The 25,266-nt window shown below is 39.4% G+C and overlaps 2 protein-coding genes across 3 annotated transcripts; both read right to left on the bottom strand.

Moving 5' to 3' along the window:
• Positions 1 to 135: 135 nt before the first annotated feature.
• pgm1 (phosphoglucomutase 1) lies at positions 136 to 8,708 on the bottom strand. The gene is made up of 11 exons (XM_056378748.1): positions 8,384 to 8,708; positions 5,979 to 6,141; positions 5,623 to 5,766; positions 5,216 to 5,341; positions 4,856 to 5,046; positions 4,016 to 4,170; positions 3,770 to 3,885; positions 3,528 to 3,663; positions 2,631 to 2,814; positions 2,112 to 2,246; positions 136 to 911 (listed from the first exon to the last, which is right to left on the bottom strand). Exons 1-11 carry the CDS (start codon positions 8,627 to 8,629, stop codon positions 822 to 824), a joined length of 1,686 nt encoding a protein of 561 aa, XP_056234723.1. The 5' UTR covers positions 8,630 to 8,708; the 3' UTR covers positions 136 to 821.
• Positions 8,709 to 11,760: 3,052 nt separating this feature from the next.
• On the bottom strand, positions 11,761 to 24,442 carry efcab7 (EF-hand calcium binding domain 7). 2 transcript variants are annotated; one of them, XM_056378747.1, is made up of 13 exons: positions 24,082 to 24,442; positions 23,065 to 23,276; positions 22,714 to 22,800; positions 22,029 to 22,242; positions 19,944 to 20,065; positions 16,860 to 17,007; positions 15,660 to 15,769; positions 15,301 to 15,464; positions 14,643 to 14,776; positions 14,397 to 14,545; positions 13,964 to 14,173; positions 13,007 to 13,114; positions 11,761 to 12,783 (listed from the first exon to the last, which is right to left on the bottom strand). In XM_056378747.1, exons 1-13 carry the CDS (start codon positions 24,209 to 24,211, stop codon positions 12,703 to 12,705), a joined length of 1,869 nt encoding a protein of 622 aa, XP_056234722.1. In that variant the 5' UTR covers positions 24,212 to 24,442; the 3' UTR covers positions 11,761 to 12,702. The 2 variants fall into 2 exon arrangements, with proteins under 2 accessions (XP_056234722.1, XP_056234721.1); XM_056378746.1 differs by having other exon boundaries at positions 14,397 to 14,551.
• Positions 24,443 to 25,266: the final 824 nt, after the last annotated feature.

The raw sequence follows: 25,266 nt of genomic DNA on the forward strand, positions 1-25,266 counted from the left end.
TTATAAATACTTAAGCCTATTGTGCGTTTGTGTGCCTCTGACAGATGTTTGCAGATTAGTTAAATGCATTAAATATTGTGGAACCAGAAATGTAAAAAAAAAAAAGACAAAAACATATTTAAAACATGACCACAGTTCTTCTTTTATGTAAGGTTCTTTTATTAATGGTGGATGTGTTAGTTCTCATGGCTTTAGCTGTGGTTCATGGTTCACGGTTCATGTTAAGAGGCCGTTTTGGTGGTTTTGGAGAACAGAGGAAGGGGAAGGCACCAGGTCAGTGAGGGAAAAGTGGCAGGAGAGGGGTGAGGTTGCCCCAAATTGCTGATTTATGGACAGTTTGGTGGTTTCTGCATTTAATGATATAGTTCAGGGATCTGGACAATGACGTAGTTGAACAGAAATTACATGAGGCACACTCGATTCATTTTGTTTTCTATAAATGTCATTAACATGTGACAAAAGTTCACTTGTTACTAATGCCAAATCTTTTTTCATGAATTTGTCTGAACACTACAAAATCTCTTCTTGCCAGACACATCACTCGACATGTGACAATATAAATAATTTGACTGCTCAGGCAGATTTTTTCCAGTGTTTTGAGAAGACGATGGCAGTGGGTAACTTTCAGTGTGAGGTAAATCGAGAGCTCCTCATAAATTTTCTGGTATTCAACCAGGATGTTGAGTTTCAGTTTTTCATCCAGCTCTGTTTTTAAGAGGGCCAGGAACCGAAGCCAAGACAGCATTCAAGGGCAGCTTCACCCCCAAGAGAGCAGAGGTATCCCGTTGCTGAGGGTGAGTGAAGGCATTGTGGCAGAGGAATCATGTGATCACAGTAGGGCCGGTGCGTCCAGTCTTCTCATGGAGCTGAGAAACCTTCAGGGCAATGTCTACCAGGGGAGCCAGCATGACCTGGACGATGAGATAAGACAAACACACAGGACATATAATGACTTCCTGTTCAGGTCATACCATCCTCACATATCTTCCAAAACATACATCGCTTTTTTATAGCCCTACCTGCAGGTGATTGGAGGATCAAAGTTAAAATATTTTCTTTAAATAAGTATAAAAACATCACTCGAGATAAGCTGCTTCAGGAAAAAACTAAATGTAAATGATGCAATCATCTGAACGAACTGGTCATGCACTTCCCTTGAGATGACAGCTAATCTAAGTTTCAAAACTATGAGCAGGAACATGAACTATCCTGACCTGGTCCAACCAGAGATCTGCCAGAGTGAAATCATTTTCTGGTGGTGATTCTCAACCAGGGTGTGAGCCAGAGATGAGAAAAACATAGCAAAATCAGAAAATAATTTTTTTTTGGCTGAAATATGAGGTGCTTCCTCTTCTCTAAACCTGTTCTTATCAAAATGCAACCCTCTGGGTGTGTAAATCAAACTAACCCAAAGTCAGCCAACTGAACCATTAACCCGGTGGACATTTATCTGTCAAGTTAAGATTCTGAAGCAATATGTTTCTGCTTATCCGTTCATCCAAGATGTGTAAGCAGTGAAGAGGATAAAGGGCTTGAGTGGAACTTTTATTCACTTTTTTTTGGGGCTTGTCTCACTTTCTTGTTCTACATCAACCCCCTGTCCACACCAGTCAAAACAACTTTATGAAGTGTCTAGTTGGAACCTCGCACTCTTTATTTTTCCCTTATGCTCTTTTCATAGTGGCCCTGATAAGCTGCTATAACTCAAGACTTGGCCAAACATCTCCATCATCTCCCATGTTGAATATAGGCTCTGGAACTCGTTTTTTTGGGGAGCTCCACCCGATGCAAGCTGGCTGCACATTACAGATCATTCCACCCAGCAAGAAGGGTATGGGGGCCCATGCCTTAAAGCCCCTTAAAGCTCAGTTTGGTTTTGACAATGGCAATAATATAATGATATGAACTTTGACCAGTTCTGTAGAAACTGTTACCTAGGTGGGTATCCTTTCTTTTCTTTTCCTGTGATTTTTGACATATGAAAATATTCAAGAGAAGAGAAAAACTGTTGCTGGTCCCATGGCTATTTATTTTCCTATTTGATGACTTCATTGTCTACATCTTTCTCTCACTGGATCTAGCTGACTGGAATGACTCCTTATTGTCCTGACCTGTGGGTCCTGGTAAATCTTCTGGGGGTCCTTCTCATAGCTGTCTATGTAGAGCCTGACAGTTGCCCCCGCGCTGCCTGTACCGCTGAGACGGAAAATAATCCTAGAACCATCGGAGAAGATGATCCTGAGGCCCTGCGAGAGTGAGAGAAAGACGGAGGAGAGATGATGATAAATGGAAATGTACAGTAACAGGAAAACATGTGGAGGTAGAATGTATTAGGTGCAATGTGACATGGTTGCATGCTAAGAGTTATTCATTGGGCATTATCCACTATAGCGATATAACTTTATTAGGTTTTCAGTCAATTCTAACATTAACTCAACCATTTATACTTTTAAAGATGAGATCAGTTCAAAATACTAACGATTAATTACAGTAGGAATACGCAAGAATGCTTTAGTTGAACTGAAGGTGGACACTAAAAACATTTTCATTTAAGAAATGGGTTTCGTCTGATGATAGATGAGGGAGCACAGGATCCAAATGTAATGAGGTCCGCTTTGTCGGCTGCTTACCTGGTTTTTGGACACACTTCCATCAACAGGGTCGGTATAGGCAAAGTTGTCAGCAATAGCCACCTCGTAAGTCTTATCACCTGACGACAACTTCTTTCCTTTGAAGGATGGGTCGAACATTGCTGTCTCCAGACCCTTGATCATCTTGTTGGCAGCATCTGAGTCGACCTCCTCATAGTCGTACCTGCAATGGAAAGTTGAAATTAGGTTGATGCAAAAAATATGATCTGCCAGCAAACTGGCATCAGAAAATTACAGATTTTTGGTCACAGCACAACACTTCAAGTTTAATTTGAAGAGGTAGGAGTGATAATTCTACACTTCAATGGAAGTTAGTACAGAGTTTTGCTATAGAAAAGATCGTTCCCATTATTAAACCAAGCGTAGGGCTTCTTTCCTCAGCTTCGCACTCCAGCCTGTGTGATTTAGGGGTTTTATTTGACCAGTCCATGTCGTTCGACACCCATATTAAGCAGATGGCCAGATATAGGTTTTTCCACATCAGAAACATCAGTAAACTGAGACCTGTAGTTTAAAATGCAGAATTAGAAATTCTCATACATGCTTTTATTTCTTCATGCATTGACGTACTGTAATGCACTAATAGAACACAATACAATTCAACAGCACTACAAACCTACCTTCCTAAAAAAATGGCAACTGAGTGTACATGAATCAACTGTCTCGGGCTTTCATGTGCTGTAGTTCTCTTATTTGCCACTAGACAGCGGCAGAGTACAATTTGACCAACCCACATCATCCCTGTAGGTGCTAAAAAAACCAAGTCCTGGAACGAGCAAGTATTAAAAACATTTTTTACACCGACAACCTGAAACACTTGTCTTGTGGGACTCAAGCCCACATGTCATACACCATTCTACACAGTTCAGTGCTGACCTGGTGAAGAAGTTCCTGCCAAACTTCTGCCAGTGATCCTTCATGATATCCTCCACACTCTGTTTCCTGGTGGCTAAGATTGACAACCATGCAAGCACCGCCCACAGGCCGTCCTTCTCGCGGATATGATCTGAGCCTGGTTGGTTAGCAGAGGGAGAGGAGAGGGGGTGAGTGAGTAAGTAAGGGGCACTACTTTCTCTTACTGGAGTTCTGGCTACACAAATCTGATGACTTTTACTCACCAGTGCCAAAGCTCTCCTCTCCACACAGTGAGAGTTTTCCAGCATCCATCAGGTTCCCAAAGAACTTCCAGCCAGTTGGAGTCTCGTACAGATGCATCTTAAGATTTTTAGCCACACTGAAACAGATTGGCACACACAATAAACCACATAAGTAAAAATGTATCTGTAACTCAAGGGAGTTCAGACTTTTTCAGTTTACCCAAGAAGGAAAACTTTAAAGAATCCATTTTGTCACACGGTATTTACTTGTCAAGGGCTCCACTGGTGGGCATACTGCGGGCCAGTCCTTTGACACCAGTCTTCTGGAAGTAAGGGATGCTTGTAATGTTGGCAGCAATGACAGCAACTGAGTCTGAGGGGTTCACAAAGAAGCCATGTTTACCCAGCACCATGTTACGGTCCTGAAAAGGGGATAAAAAAAGTGGGAAAGATGGAACGGGGTCAACAATCACAAAGAGCAGACATGATTTAGTTTAATTTACAAGAATTAGTTTCCTGAACTGTGATAAATATTTGTTCAGTAGGTTAACTTGTGCCAGCCCTTCTGGAGTTTTCTTGAGAAAGATTCAGATGCTTAACTTCATGAGTTTTTTTTTCTATAGTATTTTAAAATCCAAAACAAAAAACATTATGTAAAAACCACTCCTTATCTCTCATTATGAATTCTGAAGGAAGCAGAAGGACGCCAGATTTAGTATAATTCTAATCATATAACCCAATACTGTTCCATATTAAAACTTGTTTTTTTCACAAAATATGAGAACGGTTCTTTGGGGGAAAGCTAAAGAAAAACTGCTGACTAAAAACATTTGCTGTCCTCGTTAAAGGCTGTGCCAAAGTCAAAATTAGTTCACTTCAGCCTCACCCCAGGACCCAGGCCCATTATTACTCTAGTCTATTAAAAAGAAAAAAAAACTAAAATTAAAAACTTATAGAACAGAGTTTATTAAATTCATTTTATGTGAGCTGACATCATTGATTAAATTTCAGTTAAAAACTTTCATAACTATGCTCTCACCTCCCCCCAATATACTGTCTGATTTAACTGCTATAAAATCACCCTCCTTGGAGAGAAAGTTGACTTACACCATCACCATCAAAGGCGGCTCCAAAGTCATATTCTCCTCCCTTCATGGTTTTGACCAGGTCAGCAGCGTAGGTCAGGTTGGGGTCAGGGTGGTGGCCCCCAAAGTCCTCCATAGGGACACAATTGACTGCTGAGTTGGCAGGAGAACCCAGCTCTTCACAGACTATCTTCTTCACATATGGTCCAACCACTAGAGGGAGAGAGTGTGTCGTTAAAAGGGGCCATCACACCTCTCTAGAGATATAAAAAAACTGGACACTTCTCCACCATCTTGCTTTGTACTAAAGTATAAACCATGAAGCTCCTTTACCCTGTGATGCTCTGGAAATCACAAAAGCCTGTGTTGTGCCGTTTCATACCTCCATGCATAGCATCCAGTCGGACATTAATGTGTTTGGCTCCAGACAGAAGCTCTTTCAGTGCAGCAAAGTCAAAGATGCCCCTCAGCATCTCAGCATAGGCCTCTACAGAGTCCACAATCTCCACTGAGACAAATAAAGTGGAAACAGAACTAAATTAAGATAGCAGTACATGATCAAGAGCTTTGTGTAGCGAACTAATTTTTATCACACACTGGTCACATTAGGTCTCACAATTTAATAGCATTCACTCATTATTTCAGATGACCAGATCATATTTAAAAGCAAAATTTGCTATCACATTCCAAGTCCCTTGTATTCATTTTCAACCTTGAACAAAGGAATTATTGAACTGCTATAAACTGTTTATCTTTCATTTGAGGGTAGGACTCCTCATGTGAATGTACCTGTGAAAGGCTTGAAGGTTTCCACATCAAAGGTCTGCTTGCCAATCTTGGACAGATCCACTTTCAGCTCTGGGCAGATGTGATACTCCTGCAGGCCTTTGCTGATTTCAAATATTTTGTTTGTGATGCCCTCTGGGGCAGGTCCTGGGGAGAGAGAAAGGTAGAGCGGATGGTTAGGGATTATATCCTTACAAATACACTGTAGCAAATGCGAATAGTGTGCCCAAGTCAAACAGTGCTCTTAAAATGACTATATACATTTCCCTTCACTGCTTGCAGTGCAACATAGCTGGTAGAGGAGCATTACGCCTGTGAGCTCATGTGACAACTGGGAGTATAATGTTGTCTCAACTCACCTCCGCTGGAGATGTTGTACTTGATGCCAAAATCTCCATTGGGGCCCCCTGGGTTGTGGCTGGCTGTGAGGATGATGCCACCAACTGCCTTTATCTTGCGGATCACACAGGAGACTGCTGGGGTGGACATGATGCCATTCTGACCAATCACCAGGTGATTAATCTGCAGGCAGGAACACATATGCTTTTAATGCAAACATCCATAGACTCGCAAACAAAAGGAGAAACAGAGGGAGATACTAGATAAAGATTAATCCAAAAACAATAGCAGTTTAATTTGAAGGGCAGGGATAGCCAAGCTGAATGTACAGGCACTGTAAACATGTTATTCTCAGCACATATAGTACTGTGCAAAGGTTTTTGGCACTTTAGATGTTTAGATTCCTATCCATCACACAATACCATCAGGCAGGAACCTACATGGTCCAAAATTTGCTCTGCAGCCTGATAACGACTCCAAACATTGAGCCAGCATCATAAAGAACTATCTTCAGCAACAAGAAGAACAAATAGTCCTGCAATAGATTGTATGGTCCCAACAAAGCCCTGATCTCAACAACATGGAGTCAGTCTGGGATTACATGAAGAAACAGAAGACACTGAGACAGTCTAAATCTGTGGCAAGAACCTAAAATGATGGCAAGCTCTCAGAGATGCTTGGAACAACCTACAATTTAGGTACCTTGAAAAACTGTGCACGGGTGTACCTAGGAGCATTGGTGCAGTTGTATAGGCAAAAGTTGGTCACAGCAAATATCAATTTGATTTGGATTTGTTTCTGTTAGCTGCAGATTGTATGAAGTAAATTGACTTGTGCTTTTCTTAAGTGTTTAAAACCTTTAAATTTACTGCAGAAGAGGTTACATAAAAATACCATTTGTTTATCTTCCTGTCGCTATCTTAGTCCAACAGCTCTGTCTATTTAAACATACAGCTGTTTGCTTCGTGTAAACATAGGAACAGCAATGCCTATGTCTGGGCAGCATTGGTACATGATAGTTTCCTCACTGATTCATTTCCTAACAATAGCCACTTGCGGAGAAACTGCAAAACATATCCAACAGCTTTGTGCAACTTGAACCTATTTGCATCAGTGAAGAAAACCCTGAATTCACCATTAGCTGCTTTGCAGTAACTGCACCGGGGACATCTCATGAGAAAGGTCACAGCCTCAGTCTAGGCAGCAACAACAACACCCTTGCCAAATGTGATGAGGTTCCTTTTTGTTTGCAGTTGTGGGTGCTGCATTTGGGATAAAAGCACTGGATGATTAATATCTATAGATGTCAAATGAAACGCAAACGTACTGTATGTACTACTCATTCATTTCTGCTCTTGACCGCGCAGTTCCCATCTATGCTACAGACATATGCAGAGCAACGTGACTGGCTGCACGTTGCTCGTCACGCCCCCTCTGCTCGCCTAAAATCGTTGCTGGCTGTAACATCAGAGTGAAGGCAGCCAGTGGCATCTCACCACAGTTATTATGAAACAACACAACGTCAGCTTATCATACTTCCTTTTACAACACTGAAAACTGTGCATGACCAACACTTGAGATTGTGTGGAAATCCAAAAAAAGGTTTCAATCTTTTAGGCTAGAGCAAAGATGCTGTCGTGTCAGCATGTAAATGTCAAAGGTAATAGTTGGAAGTGACCTCCTTCATGCACTTTATCCAAAAGATCATCGCGGTCAAGCTGGCACCGGAGACAGTGCAAGAAAATCCAGACGGGTCTTGATAACACCTGTTATTTTAACATGAACGTGGAGGGTCCACTAAATGCTGTGGACCTCATGAGAATCGATCAGTGGCCTTTCACAAACACAGAGTCCAGGCCAATATCAATTATCACAGCATAATAAGCAGAGGAATGCAATGCCTGCTCCACCAGTGTCTCAGTTAAACCGTGCTTGTAAGGGCATGCACCATTGATATTAGTTAGCTAACTGAAAGTCATTCATTTCAGAGGATTGCATCACTTAGCGTTACATTGTGAAATGTTGAACTGAACACGTTTGAAACCCCAGCAAACATTTGAACAGGGCTAACGTGAACCACAATTCAACTTCAATATCAATAACGTTACGATAATGTTAGCTACATGTATTATATGTTATTAGTGAGTTATTAGCGTGTATTCGCTTCAGAATTAACTACCGTGGGTATTGACTAGTTAAGTTTCTCCTGGTAGCTAACGTTAACCGAACAGACCATAAAATATAATATAAAGGACAGCAGAGTAAAACTTGACAGCTAACTCAATAGCTAGCTTGACATTAACTTGCTAGCTGACAAGTTATTCCGTAAGAGTCTGTTGCACTGGGGGTGTTTTAGCTAACTTAGCTAGCTACACACACACGGGGAAAAAGCAAAGGTGGACAGTATTTCTTTCTTTCTACTGACCCCGTTGCCAGCTGCAATCTGAACGATCAACTGAATCGCGTCTTTCATGAAAAACCTCCCATCTCCTCCCACCACCAGAGTGGCGGCTTGGCGTTCAGCGGGCTCGATGACAGAGATAATGCTCTGGATGAAGTTTTCCGCATAGTGCTGGTTCTGCTGGAAAACAGTCACTCTCTTCCTCAGACCGCTTGTCCCGGGCTTCTGGTCCGTGTACGGCTTGGTCTTCACTTTCGTTATTTTCACCATTTTCAAACCCCAGTGAGCGCACCTATTAGCAGCCCTGTGTGATCCGCAGTCCCTGACCCGAGGAGGAGCCGACTGCAGTGTCAGAGTAGCCACACATACACAGCGGACGACTCCCCCCTTCATAGACCCGCCTTCTCAGTTTAAAGGGCAAGTAGAGCCCATGTAGGATTTCTTTACACTCAACAACATGGGATAGATTATTATTATTTCCTATAACTTTTGGCTCCGTCTTTGGGATTGAAAAATATGAAATACATAACATTATTGTACTGAGGTGAAAAAATGCTGAGGTCTAAAGAAGACTTTAGAGATGCTGAGGTTTTGACCCCCCCTGCAACCAACCACAAGCCTCACATTTTAAAAAGTAGGCTTTTTATGTCAGAGGGATGGAGAGCATGAATATGCCTCTACCATCTCATGTTGGAGTTATTGTGATTACAAGTTTCCAACTTGTAAATTGTGCTCATGTCAGTGTCACAGTAATAATTGCAAAGGGGAAACTCTGACTTTATACCCAACATGACGTTGCAAAGTATGGGAGTGTCTCAAAATTAAGCAAATAGGGATAACTCATGTCAGCCAAAGTGTCTTTGAATGTTATTAAATTCAAATGTAAGGGATATAATCTTATATTGTCAATGCAAAGTACTCTGTAATCATTTAATCATTTTGAAATGTTTACATGGCACATGTGAGAAGAAAGGAAGAAAAATGCATAGGGTGGGAAACTTAAGTGCCAGGATATGAGCGAGGCTATGAGGCTGTTTCAATCTGCTGTGGTACACATCACTGCAGGCTTAACCAGGATATAGAAATGCAGATGAGGCCTCAATTTAATTCATGCTTCAGCAGACCTTTGTACCTTTAAGGTCAAGACACATGCACAGTAGGGTCAATGACTGCAAGGCTTGTGGCCCAGGCCCTAATGAAACCACTGTCAATGAATTAAATAATTAATTCTCTAATAAGTCAAATAAATATCACCTATGCCCTTACAAATAGTGAGAGAGAAAGATATTGCAGTATAACTCTCTATATGATTGAATTTCACAGGGAGAATGTTGTGAAATAGTCCACCTCAGGCCACTGCTGTTTGCCTGTTGCACCACAGTCTGTTTGATCATCATAAGCAGAACAAAGTTTAACGTCCTGCCATCATGACAATGGAGCATGTGAATGAGTGTGGGGTCTGTTGTTTACGCAGGATATGCATCTGGCTATATGCAGTGCGTATATGTATATGATTGCATCTGTCAATAGCGTTGAGAGAATGAAATTGCAGAGCATATAGCCTACCAGGAGCAGAGTACTCATATTTTCTGGCACTGTTGATTTAGTGGCATATTCATTGTATTGTATGATTAATCTAATTGTTTTAATTTTATAGAAAATCGAGTTACAGAAATCATAGTGAACTAAAAGGTATAAGAAAAAATTAAAATGCAACAAAGTTATTTGAAAAAAAACAAACATGTAAAAAACACGATTTGAAATAACAGTGCAGAACGACAGTCCCACAAAGTAGTAGATGTTCAAATTGGCTCAGAACTCCTGAAACCCAGCTACCCTGAGCAGTCGAGTGTTACCAAACCTCTGTGTTGGGAGAGGAAGAGCAGACAGGGGCTCAGGACATTAAATACATCTCAAATACCATGTGACATTTAGGTAACGGGCTCTACTGTTTCAGCAGAGAAAGTCAAAGGGCAAATAATGACCAGAGAGATATAAATAGGAGGTCAAGACTGTTCTCAGCTGAAAAGGCCAAGGGCAAATAAAGTTTAGACTCGAGTGCAATGCAAAGGAATGTATTTCATTGCCAAGCCCAAATCCTCACAGCACCATACTGTATCAAGAGTATAGACAGTGGGGACCAATATCTGCAGAGAAATACAGATTTGATGCAGGGCTGAAACAGACATTAAGTATTAGGAACTTAAGTACAATCATTTATTTAAAAGTAAAAATAATACTCAGTAAACATTGATTTGGTGATTAAAAGGGCTCAAGATGTATTGGTTAAAACCAAGTTAAAATTGTGATTGTTTTATTTTATCTTTATTTGTCAAATTTCATTCCCTTACTGTGGTCACCTCTCAACAAAACAAAGGGAGCCAGCAACTCCATACAGCATATATCCCCCCACCTCCCTTCCCACCCCACAAAATAATTAAAATAAAAATAAATAAATGCATACACAGACACACACACACATATATATATATATATATATATATACACACACATATATATATGTGTGTACACACATACACATACATATTTTAGCTTTTTAAAAAACAGGTATAACTCATTTTGAACTATAAAGCTGTTCTTATTCCTTTCTCCTCCATCCACTCCCCCTGTCTTCCCCTCCCCTTATATATTAGTTTTTTTATTAATAATATTATTTTTGTATAATATTTGTTTTCTGAATCCTCTTCCATCTTATGTCAAATAGTTTTGCAAGATTCCTAATCCTGTGATTTATTATCTCCATTTTATAAAGTTCATTAATTATGTCCTTCCATCTGCTTGATTGTGGTGCCTCTGCATCTTTCTGAAAAGATATTTTTCAGTTTGAGAGAGAGAGAGCTGCTGTGGTATTCTGCCAGTAATAATTGCTCAGGCCCCAGAAGGAGATTACACTGTAAAATAGTATCCATTATCTTATTTATTTCCGTCCAGTATGTCCGTAAAAAAACAGGATTGTTTTTAATAAATGTTTTTATGTGTAGCTTTAATTTCAATATGAAGCAAGTCCAAACTACATATTAGGACCAGCTTTGGGCTCTTCCTCACATCCCGCAGGACAGAACTGAAATGCTGTAACTGTTATCTGTCGCCTAATTGTTTAAGAAGCATTCACTTTTGATGTAGCTGTTGTTATAGCAAATAATGTCGACTGTACATTCAATTCACACTTTTTTAAATGTTATCAGAAGATTCTGTGTTTTCAAGAGAGCTGCAAGAAATCCAGGCTCCAGATTTCCCCTGAGAACATGCCTGTTTACAAGGTCTTAAAATCATCTGCCTTTATGTAGTGTATTACCTGAAGAAACAAGACACTGATGTGGAACACAGTGAAGTGATTCATTCAAAAATGTTAAGCAAAAACATCATTAAGGAAACCTGGGACAGGACACTTAGAGATCTTTATTTATCTACACGAGCAAAGTGATAAAATAGTCAAATCTTTTAAAGTAAAATATATAAAAGCACAGGAAAATAAAAAGTTAGCACCTTTGTTTTGGCCTTTCTGATTATACAACAAGCAGTGTGACAAATCATTTAATTGTGATTTCAGGACATTGTTCATGAACCAAAGTTGTGATGTATAAATGAATCTAAAACTACCTGGAAAGTCTCTGACATGGCCCATTTAAATTTAAAATATAATCATAATAAATATACAGTACAGTATATAACAAAGGAACAGTACAGATCCAGACACATGAGAAGACTTTAGAGAAGTTTTCTTTCTTGAAAATGATTAAGTTCATCACGGCAATAGCCTTGATTTTAAATGATAACCTTTGATCTCTACTTGTGTATTTAAAATGTTAATGTTAAGGGCATTTTGAAATTCTCTACATTGACCAAAAACATCACACATACAAAGCCACAACAAAAGCAGTAATAACCTTTATCTACTGTACCTTATGAGTACTGTGACCACCTCTGCCATCAGTGCTCAACACCTCTGATGCATAGAACCTCTGAGCTGCAGGTGGGTGTGATCAAGCTGCTCTCCACAAGCAGGCAGAGGGTCTCAGATCCTGGTGTTGCAGTCTGACATAAGAAGCTCCACACAACACACAGCTAAGACTTGAACAAAGGGTTTATAAAAGTTGAAATGATTCAGAAATATTTCTTTTGGACCATGTTAGTTAGAGTAAAATTAAACATAAGAATCATTTGGTCCAACCAGTAAGAATGTTCTTCATATTGCCAGTGGTTATAGAACAATTTCTATTCATTATGTATCCAGTTTCAAACCACCGGTCACCAGTTTTTGCCCATCACTTTTCTGTAGCAATAGCCAAGGTGAGCTTTGAGTCTTTCATAGCAGTACACCTTTATGTGCAGGTTAGTATGGTCTCCACACAATTATAGGTCCAGTCCTGTTTCTCATTGATGGGCAGCACATGTTGGCACACCTGGATGACAGGACACACATGTTTGTATTAGCATCTAAAACACCATATAATCGTTTCATTCCACTGTATGTAATGTATTTTTTTAATCAGAATGAACAATGTAATTGTAAATTTGAATGTAGTAGAGTGGGAACAATTACATTTACAAGATGAGCATCTATTAATATGGTAATATTCAAGACATTTTTCAGATTGTTAAAGAGCACAAGGAAAAACTTCATACCATCTTGGTCCGGGCTGGCACCTCTACAGCAAACACACTCATGCCTCTACTGCTGCTGCAGTTCCTGCTCTGCTCATTGTTTACGTGAACAGTCACTCTCTGGTTGGTCTGCAACACAAAGAGTGTTGGTTAACTAATGAACTCTTGAAATCCATGAATATGCACATTTTCATCAGCTAAACATATATAGGTAAATAAATAGGAATCTGTGGTTTTTACTCATAAAAACAAGGTGATCTTCCTTGTGCTAATCTCAGGGAACCTACATCTTTATGTACCAACTGCTGCTTGAACAGAGTAATGCAGATTCATACTATTTACATCCAAGACAAGCAGTCTGCAAAGCTGCTAGAGTTATTGTAGTTAAATTGTAAGAGAATGGGGAAATACAAAACAAAATAAATAATGAATCAAAATAAACAGTCTCATGATAACCAGGTGAAGTGTTTTGCCCGTTCAGATGTTCTTTTGTATCACCGGTTCATTCTTTTAGAGTAGTTCCTGTTGCTATGAGAATGGATACCTCTGCTGCATATCAATTACAAATGGTGAATGGTCTCTAGCAACCGCAGACTGTAGCAGTACTGTACTAAGAGAAAATGTCTAATTCAAGCCTTGTCAACTGTTCTATATATAAATATATAGTCATACTTATTATAAAGTAAACAAACACTCTGATGCTCCGTGCTCTGATCAATACCATATTCAATAAATAACAGTGTAGTATTCATTAATCCTCTCATTCGAAGTTGGACTGTCATCCCCCTGCTGGTCATTAAGGTGCATGGCATGACTGATTGATCACAGTGAACCAGGAAAATAGAGTCATCTATTTGCAATACTGCTCAACTGTGTGATCACTTTCACATCAGTGGTGCATTTTGTATATCTTAATTTCATAATAAAACTTTACCTGCAGAGTCAAATAATCACTCCAACAAAAAGTTTGTTGCCCACCTTGTTGGCTATGAGGGAAGAGATCCTGTGCTCTCCTCGGTAGGTGTAGATGAAAACATTGTCTTGTCCCCTCAGTGCTTTGGCCCCTGTCCTGGCTGTGATGGACTTCTGGAGGGCCTGGTTCAGAAGCTTGGGCCCTGAGTCCATACTGAGTGGCTGGATTAACAGCTGAGTGCCTTCACAGTGTACATCTATCTGGAATGGACAAGCCTGACACAGTAGGGAGAAGGGGTGTTCATTTAATTAGTTAGTAGCATAAAAATGTCTGTAGAGATAAATGAGAATAAAATAGTCGTAAGTATGTTCATAATAACATTGTGTGTAATTCTGTGTAGATTAATTTATTGAGGCGTAGATGTAAGCCTTAAATTAAAGCATATTAGTTTAACATCATGCCATGTTGTTTTGAGTGAAATCATGTGTGTGAATGTACCTCAACTAGCTCCAGCATGCGGTTGTAGCCCATGGCCTCCAGGGTGACCCACAGGTCTGCAGGGTCTCCATCTTTCTCTGTGGCCTCCATCAGGTTCAACTCCATGAAGCCCTGTCGTGTCAGCTGGTTCTTTCTCATATCAAAATTTTCTGTCCCTCCAAAAAACATAGGGTTATTACTAATCTTTGGTTGACAGAATGTGTAGCTAGCATTCCTATGTATCAGTGCCATACTGGAAAGGATTACCTTTGCAGACCGCCCAGGCATCCTTGTCACATTTCTCTCCACTGGTCCTCAGCTCAAAGAAATTGTACTCTTCCAGACTGAGCAAACCATTTCCATCCATGTCTATAACCTCAAAGATGTCAGACAGCGCCTCCCTGCGGCACAAAGGGAGCAACACAGAGAAATTTCATGCAAGATCTTGACTGGCACATCCTGCATTCATTCTCTCCTGTTCATCTTTACAATCGTCTAACCATTACAGTAGCAACACAGCAAGCAAAGCAGTCAAGGCTTTTGTCCAGCATCCACAGGGGCGGATCAAAGCACAGATTGTACTAAATTATTTCTTTTTTCATGCTAAAGTTATTTTTCTGAGGATGTGTATGTTAAATGTAAGTTGTAGGTATATGTATAAGTGTATTTTATATATACACATTAATACCTTAAAAATTAGTGTACAAAAAAACTAAGATCTATTGGGTATCAATCAAGAGCTTTGTGTTTTTGTTTATTAAATATTGGTGATGAATGAAGTACACACACACACACACACACACACACACACACACACACACACACACACACACACACACACACACACACACACACACACACACACACACACACACACACACACACACACACGAAGTATATACAGTATAAACAGACACACACAAACCTGAGGTCCCTGGTGAGGTCTAGTTCTCCAGTGTCAGTCCTGTAGACAAGGTCCACAGGTTTAATAGAAAGACTCTTTTTGCTCCTTTTCTTCAGTCTGCAGCCACTGGTGAAGGGAAGCAGGTAGTAGGTCCCAGCATTTAGTTCCCCTTTCCAAACATATGTCTGTAGGAACAAATGAGTGGCAAAAATACTCTTAGCATATCCAGGAATTTTCATCTGGCAGCTAGGGATAAATATTCGATAAAAAAATAAGTTTTCTATCAGCACATAAAGTATCACTGGGAAGGGTTAAAATGTACCAACTGATATGAACAAATGGCAAAGTACATGTACAGCTCTCAATATACACAAACATACCTCTTTGTCTTTTGACTCAGTGAAATGCACTAAGGTTGAGTCTTCTTTGGTTTCTCCAGCTGACATGATAAAAAGAGCTGTATCCACTGTCATCCAGGATGAACACTTGTCTGAAAGGTAACACAGGATTGCAGGAACATGTAAAGTAAGTAAATCACATTCTGACCTCAAAATCTCAGCCTCAGGGCGTTTTGTGGGTTATGATATGACTTTTTCACTTTAATGATTGTGAAACCGTGAATATTTTAGCAGAACAAAAAAAGGAGTGGATTAAATAAATGAACAAACAAGCATTTGTGTATTTTTTATTTGATTATGCCACTCAGGCCTGTAATAAAGATTTCCAACATAATACTTATTGTTTATGTGGTTGTTTGCTTGTATCACATACTTCTACTGTTTTACATTCTAGATTTAACAGATTAAACAACAACAAAACTACATATTCACTGTAAGACCATATACCATATACAAAACATATGATATAATATATTAACAGAAGCTCAACCTCGATGCCTGGATTTGAATTTAGAATTGTTAATGTAGATTTTCACCTGGCACCAACATGTTGAGTATTTCTCCACTAAAACATAAACAGGAGGAGTAACGTTCCACCTTCTACATCACTCCACGATCTGCCACTGCACGTTCAGATTTTATAAACTGAACCACATCCTCTTATTGTTTGTCATAAATTATCGTCCACTGAGCTGGAACACAATCTAACACATTTCCTACAAAATCTGACTTGCTGCCACACAATGTAAAATTCAGTGCTGAGGCCAATAAACAAAGTCAGTCCTCTGTGTGGTCTTTTTGTTTATGATTCATGATCTGAAAATTACTGGGGTGATACTTTATTTATGTTACAATGTCACAAAAAGCCTCTTTAAAACTGTGCAACTAACCTTTATGCTACTATAACTGTGGTGTAGAGATTAGCAACGAGCAGTCCAGCAGGAAATTAAAATATGGGACTTCTAAAAGATCCTCATCAGGCAAGGTTCGAATCCAGAATCCAGAAGAGAACACTACTAAATTTCAACTATCCCCAGAGGTGCTGTTGTGATCATAATTTCTGACCTCCCTAATAAGTGGAGCAAGCAGAAATATAGCGTTGCTATAGCTGATAGGGTTATCAGTTTTTAGCGATTTCTGCAATTTCAGTTTTTAATGTGTATCATAAAACAGAATACATACCAGGTCTGTGGCTGAGGCTGAGGCTGAATGGTTGGATGGTTAGGTAGATGTTGGTTGTCTGGGGGACATGGAGCTGGTACTGCAGAGAGCTGATACTCCCATCATCCTCCAAGAAGAAACATCCTTTCATTTTACTGTGATGCCACTCCTGAAACAATGAACAACAGATATATCTGCTTAACCAACAGATCCACCACATTCATACAAACTTCCATTTATAGTGTGGCCGATAAAGCAGGAAAAAAACAACTCCTAAATCTTTCAGACAGAGATCCAGCTCTTTGCTATTTTAAGCCCTTTGATATATCACATGCAGTATTTCATGTTATGAGTATCCTAATATATTTGATGATGTGTGGTCTCTGTATAGATCCTGACACATCCCGACAAACAGCTTTGCTGCTTGACAACAAAATGCATTTATTCATCCAACAGAAACCAAAACTAATTTGCAGTTCCTATTAAAAGAGGGATTGATCTTGCGACAGGGGACGTGTATTTTGGCATGAAAAAGTGAATTAAGCAGTCAATCATAACAGCGAGGTTTCTCACTTGATTAACAGAAACTGCCGTTGTGATAATTATCACTCCAACCTTCAGGGGGCATATTCATTATTTCACAGTTTATCTCAGCTCAGCAGCGTGTAAACACTTGTTATTCTCGTGCTGATCCAGAGGAGGGCAGAAGTGCTACACTGTGTTTCTGCTGCAGGCTGAAGTAAATCTCCCTCTAGTACCTGATATGGCAAATTGGAGTCCATTTAACTTTGATAAATACAGCCTTTTCAATCTTGGGCCAGCGGTCATTCAAAACTATCAAGAGGCTACTTTGGCAATATTTATGAATCCTAATATTTCTCTCATTTTGAAATCCTGTTGTTCCTTTGTCTGGCAGCACAACTGAAATGAGACAATAATTTGAAATTGAACAGGAACATCAAAACAAGGAAGTTTTCCTTCCACTCATTGGAGACACATTAAATGAAAACACAGTTGGTGTGGACACACAGTAAGAGGACATTGAGGGCCACGCAAGTCTGGAATAGGCTATATATCCTTTTAGTGGACAAATAAATCACCAAGTTAAACAAAGAAAGTACCATAAAGACGGAGCATGTCACTCCTTTAGAGAAAAGCTATTTTCTCAAAGTATTTATCTTGGGCTGTGAGAGGCATAAAAGATCAAATCATAACACTTCAGTGGTTTGTCTAGACAATATTAAATGAGGGAAATTGCCATGGGCACCCGTCTACTGCTTAAAGACATCAGAATTAATGCCCCCATAGAGAGAGGGTCAGCCAGCAGACTAATACAGGCGCTGTCACCTGCACTGGCCACAGGTCTGATTTACTGCTACAGAGAGGGTCACATACACCAAACCGGCCACACAAACACACACACACACACACACACACACACACACACACACACACACACACACACACACACACACACACACACACACACACACACACAAACAAACAAACAAAAACCACACACATTAAAACTTTGCCTTATTTTAAGATATACATAAAGACTGAGAATAGGTAGTGAAGTGAATAAGTAAGAATAATCCTTACTGCCAAGCTTTCTATTCATCAAGATGCATTTGCATCCCACAAGGCACACACACAGATACACATACACACTCACACCACTACAAAAACACAGCCCACCCTCCACCCACCACCTCCCAATTATCAGCCCATGGCAATATAGCAGCCAATATAGCGTGCAGAACTTCCCTTGGAGGTAATCTCTGGACACACATTCTTTTACCTCAATGATGTCTGGCCCTTTCCAATCTCAACATGATGCTTGGACTTGAGAGATGGAGCAGGGGGCTGTTATTTTTATTTATTTATTTACTTTTTTTCCTTGCTGTAAAGCAAACCAGGCGAGGTTAAGCCAAAAAGAGTGAAAACAAAGAGAGAGGGATCAATACAGTGTATATCTATCCACCTAGGGCTAAATTCGCCCATCAAAAACACTGGGCGACAGTGATACTGGGAGAGCCATGGTGCTGCAGGGTCCTTGTTATCATGGGGTCTCTCACATGGACTCATGTACAAAGATTTCCAGGTTTTGTCACTGATGGTAAAAATGGTTAATCTTTACGACTCATACTAAGCATTTTGCTTATAGAAGACAATAAAAAAATATCATGAAAATCCTACAACTGACATAATAATTTTGAAATCAAATTGAAACAGCTTTTAAAGAGCAATTTGTCATCTAGTCATATAAATAATCTGGTGCTTGTCATTGAGTTTTATGGTAATTTCATTGGATCATTGTTTTTGTTTTAACATGTTCAGTGTGTTTTCTTGTTGACTTTCGTATTTGTATTAAGACCCATCTCAGTACGGGCTTTGCAATCTAGCTTAGGCTATCAATGCAGTGTGTGTGTCAGTAGTCCATCTTATATAACTGTCCTGACTAAAATAAATATTAAATAAACATTAAATAAACAGTGGTTTAAAAATTAGGTCTTTAACAGACTTCAGAGTGACTAATATCTATACATCTGTTTGGGTACTCTTACTGAAACTAGAATTACCGCGTTGTGGTTGTATACCGCCGCCAACAAGCAAAGTTACAGGAAATATAGTCACAATCTGACGTTTGTGTTAAATTGTGTCATAATCAGCATATGAATGTATAAGTTATTATCAAAAACATATTTTGTGAGGACAAAGTGACCTTAACTTTTGACCTCATCAGTTCATCCTTGAGTTCAAGTGAATGTTTGTGCCAAATTTGAAGAAATTATCTCAAGGCATTAATGAGATATCACATTCACAAAACCAAAACTGTGTTTTGTAAGGTCACCATGACCTTCACCTTTGACCACCAAAATGTAATAGGTTCACCTTTGAGTCCAAGTGAACATTTGTGCCGGATCTGAAGAAATTCTCTCAAGGCGTTTCTGATATATCACGTTCACAGGAATGGGAAGGATGGGTGGACGGACAACCCGTAAACATAATGCCTCTGGCCCTGGCTGTCGCCAGCACGGAGACATAAAAATCTCCAAATACTTAAACATTATGACTATACAAAACGTAACTCCTTGCGTTTACCTGGAAGCCTGAAGGCTCTGGTATCTTGCTGGCCTTAGTGCCGCTGGATGTCATAGTGATTGAGTTCGACAGAGATGACCGTCTGCTGCGAGCGGAGGAAGGACGAGAGGACGACCGGCTGTCTGAAACAAATACCAAACACATATCAAACGCAAAGATGAGAAATCACAAGGGCAGATACATATGCTAAAAATACATGTACAAAATATTATCAATAAATAATGTTGCTAAAACACAACGGAGAGCTCAACTGACTGACTGACAGATTAAGTGAAGCCCTCCCCTGCCCAAACCGTAAACACAAAAGAGAGATGAGGTGCACAACATAATTGACACTGTAATCTGTCTTCTCAGAAGTCCAGTCCCAAGTTCAAGTGAAGATGGCTACTTTGCATTTGGGTTCCAAAAAAGTGTCATCTCAAATTCAACCCCATTTTAATTAATCATGGAGACAGTTTAAATCAAAAAATGGCATAACAGAACCCTCTCAAATCCATTATCTTACACAACTTTTTTCCTTGAATACTAATTGAAGCCAGAAAATATCAATTCACTAATGACGGGTCTGATTGTTTCCAAGTCCGGGAAATCAAGTAATGTGATAGGCTTACAAGCAAATTACCGTAGCAGAGAATAAATAGACCCACTGTCATGGTATTTGTCATGGATCCATTTTGTATTGATGAGAGTATTTTAATCTAGAGGACCAGATTGCAGCTGTTTTGTGAAAGTGGACAAAGATGCACTGAAACGTGGCCTAACAAAAGCATCAGTGTGAGTTTATATTGAATGTTGCAGTATTGTTTCAGCACTGGCGGTTCCCTGGTGCTAGAAAACTACAAGCACTGAACTAAACAGACCAATTAACAGAGAAACACGATGACAACCCATCAACTGTTAGACACAAAACACCTAATACATAATTTAATCTCGTCAATTATTTGTGAAAAATCAACCAAAATTATCCATGTCACATACAGTTATAGTGTATTTCTCAGGGAAGTGCTGGTTTATACTGACAAATGTAAGACCAAATGAACAGTCAAAACAGTTTTTGAGCTCCAAGAATAACCCATTCAACATGTGCGATCACGTAGCTTCTCATGTCAGTGCCTTGTTAAAATGTAACGGGTATAAATCAATACCTGGGAGAGGCACAATAATGTGATAATCCCGACTACTGTGTGGGAGCTCATTTGTTTTTGCAGTGGTGGTCGACTGGTCCCTCCTCTCTACCACCATCTAATCCCTCATCATCTCCCCAGTGAGAAGTGGTGGAATCCTCCAAATCAATAGCATGAACATGGACTGACCATTTAAATCAACCCCATCTATCTTCCCTCTGTGGGCCTGTCCCTGGCTCGCTCATCCAGGATCTCTGTTCTTCTCTTTCCACAAAATGCTGGTGTAAAAGTGAAAAAAGAAGATTTTTACACCCACCTTCAACTAACTGAAGGTGGTGTGTTTTAAAGAAGAAAAAAACTGTTGGTTCATTATCTATGGTAGCAGAAGGCTGCAGCTGGACTTGAACCCAGTCCTTGCTTGTTTAGACTACAAAAACATATCTTTTTGGCAAGTGCTTACTCCAAAGCCAGAGCTGAAAGGCAACATTTTTCATCATTGTAGAGAGAGCTTTTGTCAATCTCTTAATGGCAGAAATGATTACCCAAATCACAGCACTTTACAGTCTCCTCCCACCAAACAAGCTGCTCTAATTGTGTGGCAATTGTGATGTATGGACTGTCTTAATGAGGGGATTTGTCATAGGTGGGAGTGAAAAATCGATCAATAACAGAGCTATTATTTATTCATCAAAACTAATCGGTGAGGCGTATTGGGGCAATCGGTGTGCATCTTTGGAAAGAGTGGAGTATACCTACTGTATATCTATGATACGCTGCTACTTTGGACGTGTAGCTTTTGAATCATACACCAGTGTAATGATATCCGCTAACTGAGCTCAGCATTAAATGATATTATTATATTGACACAAACTGATCTTTTTTTTTTTTTTTTTTTAAACAAACACAAAATCAGAACCAGTCTGTTTTATGTTCAAATGCTCTGGGAAGCCACATATCATACCTTTCTTGAGTGTCGCGTCTGATGTTTCTGGAGGCTGAGGGTGAGTTGCTGCCACTTGTACTGCTGATGATGATGATGCTGATGACACAGAGCTCTTTGGAGGGCTGTATGACTGGCTGCCAAAGTTCTGCCTCTTCAGCTTGGCATCAGCCTCAAGCCTCTCCAAAGCAGCTATCTGACATTGTTCTGCCGTAGACACAAGCAATCTGCAGAACTGACAGCAACAGGAAACCATAAGTCAGAAGATGATACATGAGCGCAGTTTTGAGGTAATGGAGAGGGTCAGAAATGCTTGGGTGGAGGTAAGCATATGGCACAAAACAAAGACAAGTTTGGAGCAAATCATGGCAGGGTTAAACTGTTGTTTTCTTTTGCTCTATTGGATTTTCTGTGTCACTTATTGTTTTTCTATTTTATGTAAATTCAATTCAACTGTGGCAACAATAAGGTTGGGAGACTGCAAATTCAATTCCATTTGCTATAGTTGGTATAATTTTACTGTTTCAAAAGGCTTTTTTACTGTAGTAGTAGCCTTTGTTCTGAGGCTACACTGGTGCATCCATTATCTTAAACTGATTAACCATCTTTGTGGATCAGTTCAAATACACATTTTCACAGTCTTGGACACACAAGATAACCTGATGAGTAAACTATAGTATAATACTCCATACTTGTTCAAACTTACTTCTGAATAGTCCAGTTTGCCATCCTTGTTGATGTCAGCTAATGAGAAAATGGTATTCACTTCTTCAGTGGTCATTTTGTCTCCTCTCTGGAAGATTCATCATATTTTTTTAGTAGTCAAAACATCAGAAAAAAATATCAGTAATATCAGCGATCAGTGATTTTAATAATTTTATGTTTACGCAGTCTACATCTGTGACACCACATTAACTGGTCCCCAGTTGTTGGCGTAGCTCAGTTGGCTGATTGTACAACATCACTTAATTCACTCAAGAGGAGTGAGTGTAGCTAAAACCGAAACAATACCTTTTGTAGCAGGCCTGTCTAATAAAAATCATTTTAAACTACTCACAGTAGTAAGGGCCTTCTCCAGTTCACTGTGTGTGATGTAGCCATCACTGTTCACATCCATCTTTTTGAAAGCTCTCATCAGCTCAGTTTCCTCAGTTTTCTTCTCACACTTGAGAATCTCACAGAAGTCATCAAAGTTCAGTTTAGATGTTCGTGGGGTCCAGTATTTATTGAGAGTAGCATGGGATGGATTTCTTCCTGCTTGCTGGAGAACTGAATTGGATAAATGGGGAACAACAATGACTATAGAGGGAGCAAAGGCAGATGACAAACAACTGTAGCACAACTGCAGTGTTTTTTTTTCTGATACTTTTGACTGACAGGTCTTTTAAATGTTATGTATATTATTCAAAAATGAGAAATCCCTCACAATGAGATGTTTTTCTGCACAATGTAACACCTGGACCACTGATTACTACAAAAACTATTTAACAAAACAGCTGGTTAAGCCGACAAAGCTAAAACTAGGGCTAACTATGAACTATATAAGTTTTCAGTCTACCAGCAGAAACATGTCTTACACATCCTTTTATGCACATTACCAAAATGATTTCATACATTTGTGGTATTTGTGATAAGTGGGGTCATCACAAGACACTGTGAAACTGACTAATATTTAACAGCACAGGATGGATTTGCAATGACGATCCACCTAAAATAGAAAGTAGAGCATCAATACTTGACGTCATCAGCTGATATCTTTTACAGAATGGTTAATAAACACTGAATTAAAGCTAGTGGCCAGTTAAGCTTGGGGGCTCAGATTTTTTGAGATATCAGACCGAGTAAAAAGGAAATCCCCATATCCCATTGATAACATCATGACAGCTAGCCTCCAAGGCGCTATCTTTCACTGTATTAGTTTCATGACATCATATATATAGCCTGATATTAAGCTAATGTAGTATGTTATGGAAATAGCACAAAAATTAAATCGATCAAAGATGTATCTTCTCTTGACGTAACACGCTGACAGTCGCCTTGCGTGCAAGCTGTAAGTAGTTTAAAGTTAGCTTACCACGACATAACTGCTGTTTCGAAGCGATATTTGTCAAACTAGATCTGAATACGGCGAGGTACGCAGCTCTGCACTGCATGTAGAAAGCCTCCTCTTCATCAGAAGGACGAGGTGACTCTTGAAAAGACATCTTTGGAAGATAAAATTGACCTGTTACCGTTAGCTAGCTCTCTCCAGTTTAGAAACCAGACAACTGCCAGGTGTGGCAGCTAACTTAGGCTAAATGCTATTACTTTTACTTCTTTATCACCCTGTAATAATCACCTGGAAGTATGCAAGATACATTTTATTGAATCAAATTAGCATTGGCAGTACCATTTGTCGAACACCGTTGCTATGTGCTGCCTGTTGCTACGTAAACAAAAACTTGTCCGTGTTCACCAAACACGACACGGAAGAAACAAATATCAAGTGTTCCCGTTGCTGCTAAACTGCAATGGCATGCATTTCACGACCTTTTCATCACCCGAAAATAGACACAATGCACAGAATTCAAATAAGGATTTATTTTTTGGATTCATAATATCTGGTGCGTTGTCTGAGTCATTTTCATTTATCCAAGGGTATATCGGAACTATGTATAAGACAGGTCATGTTTTACACGAATTGTTTGAGTGTAGCAAAGGCGCCAGTTTCATAAATTTGGAACAAACGTTTACTAGATAGTCTCATATCTGAAACGTGAAAATGCCGTGAGTATTGTTCACTGTATCTTTTAATTAGTCGTATTGATTATTTAATTGAAACGTATTTGTCCTAATGAGACTTGAACCCTAGTTTACTTCAGAAATACTTAAGTAATACTCCTTCCTGCTGACAGGCTGGACTATAAACTGCACTGGTTGTTAAAATTATTATTAGTTACAGCATTCTCTCGTTCCTGTCTGCTTTCATTAACGTTGTTATACTCTCATATTGACTAAATGGTGTGGGTTTTGTTTTACTGTCTTGTGTTTTTAAAAAATCTTTCCTGGTAATATTCATGTGAAATTTCTGTGTGTTGCTTTTGTTGTTCCTTAAAATTGAAGTGGGAGTTACATGATAATACATACACAAACTGGGCCAACTGAAGGGGCCTTTTGTTGCTTGGTGCTGATTATTAAATACTACTGCAGGTTGACATACAGTATGAGTTTCCTGTACTTCAGAATTGTGATGCTACATTAAATTATTTGTGGTATAAAT

The sequence above is a fragment of the Seriola aureovittata genome, chromosome 6, assembly GCF_021018895.1.
Source record: "Seriola aureovittata isolate HTS-2021-v1 ecotype China chromosome 6, ASM2101889v1, whole genome shotgun sequence".
NCBI classification, from domain to species: domain Eukaryota; kingdom Metazoa; phylum Chordata; class Actinopteri; order Carangiformes; family Carangidae; genus Seriola; species Seriola aureovittata.

What these genes read in the sequence shown, in the direction of transcription:
- pgm1 (XM_056378748.1), bottom strand. Translation starts at nt 8,629, where the DNA reads ATGGTGAAAATAACGAAAGTGAAGACCAAGCCGTACACGGACCAGAAG. An exon ending in GTACAACATCTCCAGCGGAG is followed by an intron (nt 5,767 to 5,978) that starts GTGAGTTGAGAC and finishes CTCTCTCCCCAG; the next exon opens with GACCTGCCCCAGAGGGCATC. An exon ending in ACCAGTGGAGCCCTTGACAA is followed by an intron (nt 3,886 to 4,015) that starts GTAAATACCGTG and finishes AATCTGTTTCAG; the next exon opens with TGTGGCTAAAAATCTTAAGA.
- efcab7 (XM_056378746.1), bottom strand. Translation starts at nt 24,211, where the DNA reads ATGTCTTTTCAAGAGTCACCTCGTCCTTCTGATGAAGAGGAGGCTTTC. An exon ending in AGACGCGACACTCAAGAAAG is followed by an intron (nt 20,066 to 22,028) that starts GTATGATATGTG and finishes TATTTGTTTCAG; the next exon opens with ACAGCCGGTCGTCCTCTCGT. An exon ending in GCATGCTGGAGCTAGTTGAG is followed by an intron (nt 14,174 to 14,396) that starts GTACATTCACAC and finishes CTACTGTGTCAG; the next exon opens with GCTTGTCCATTCCAGATAGA.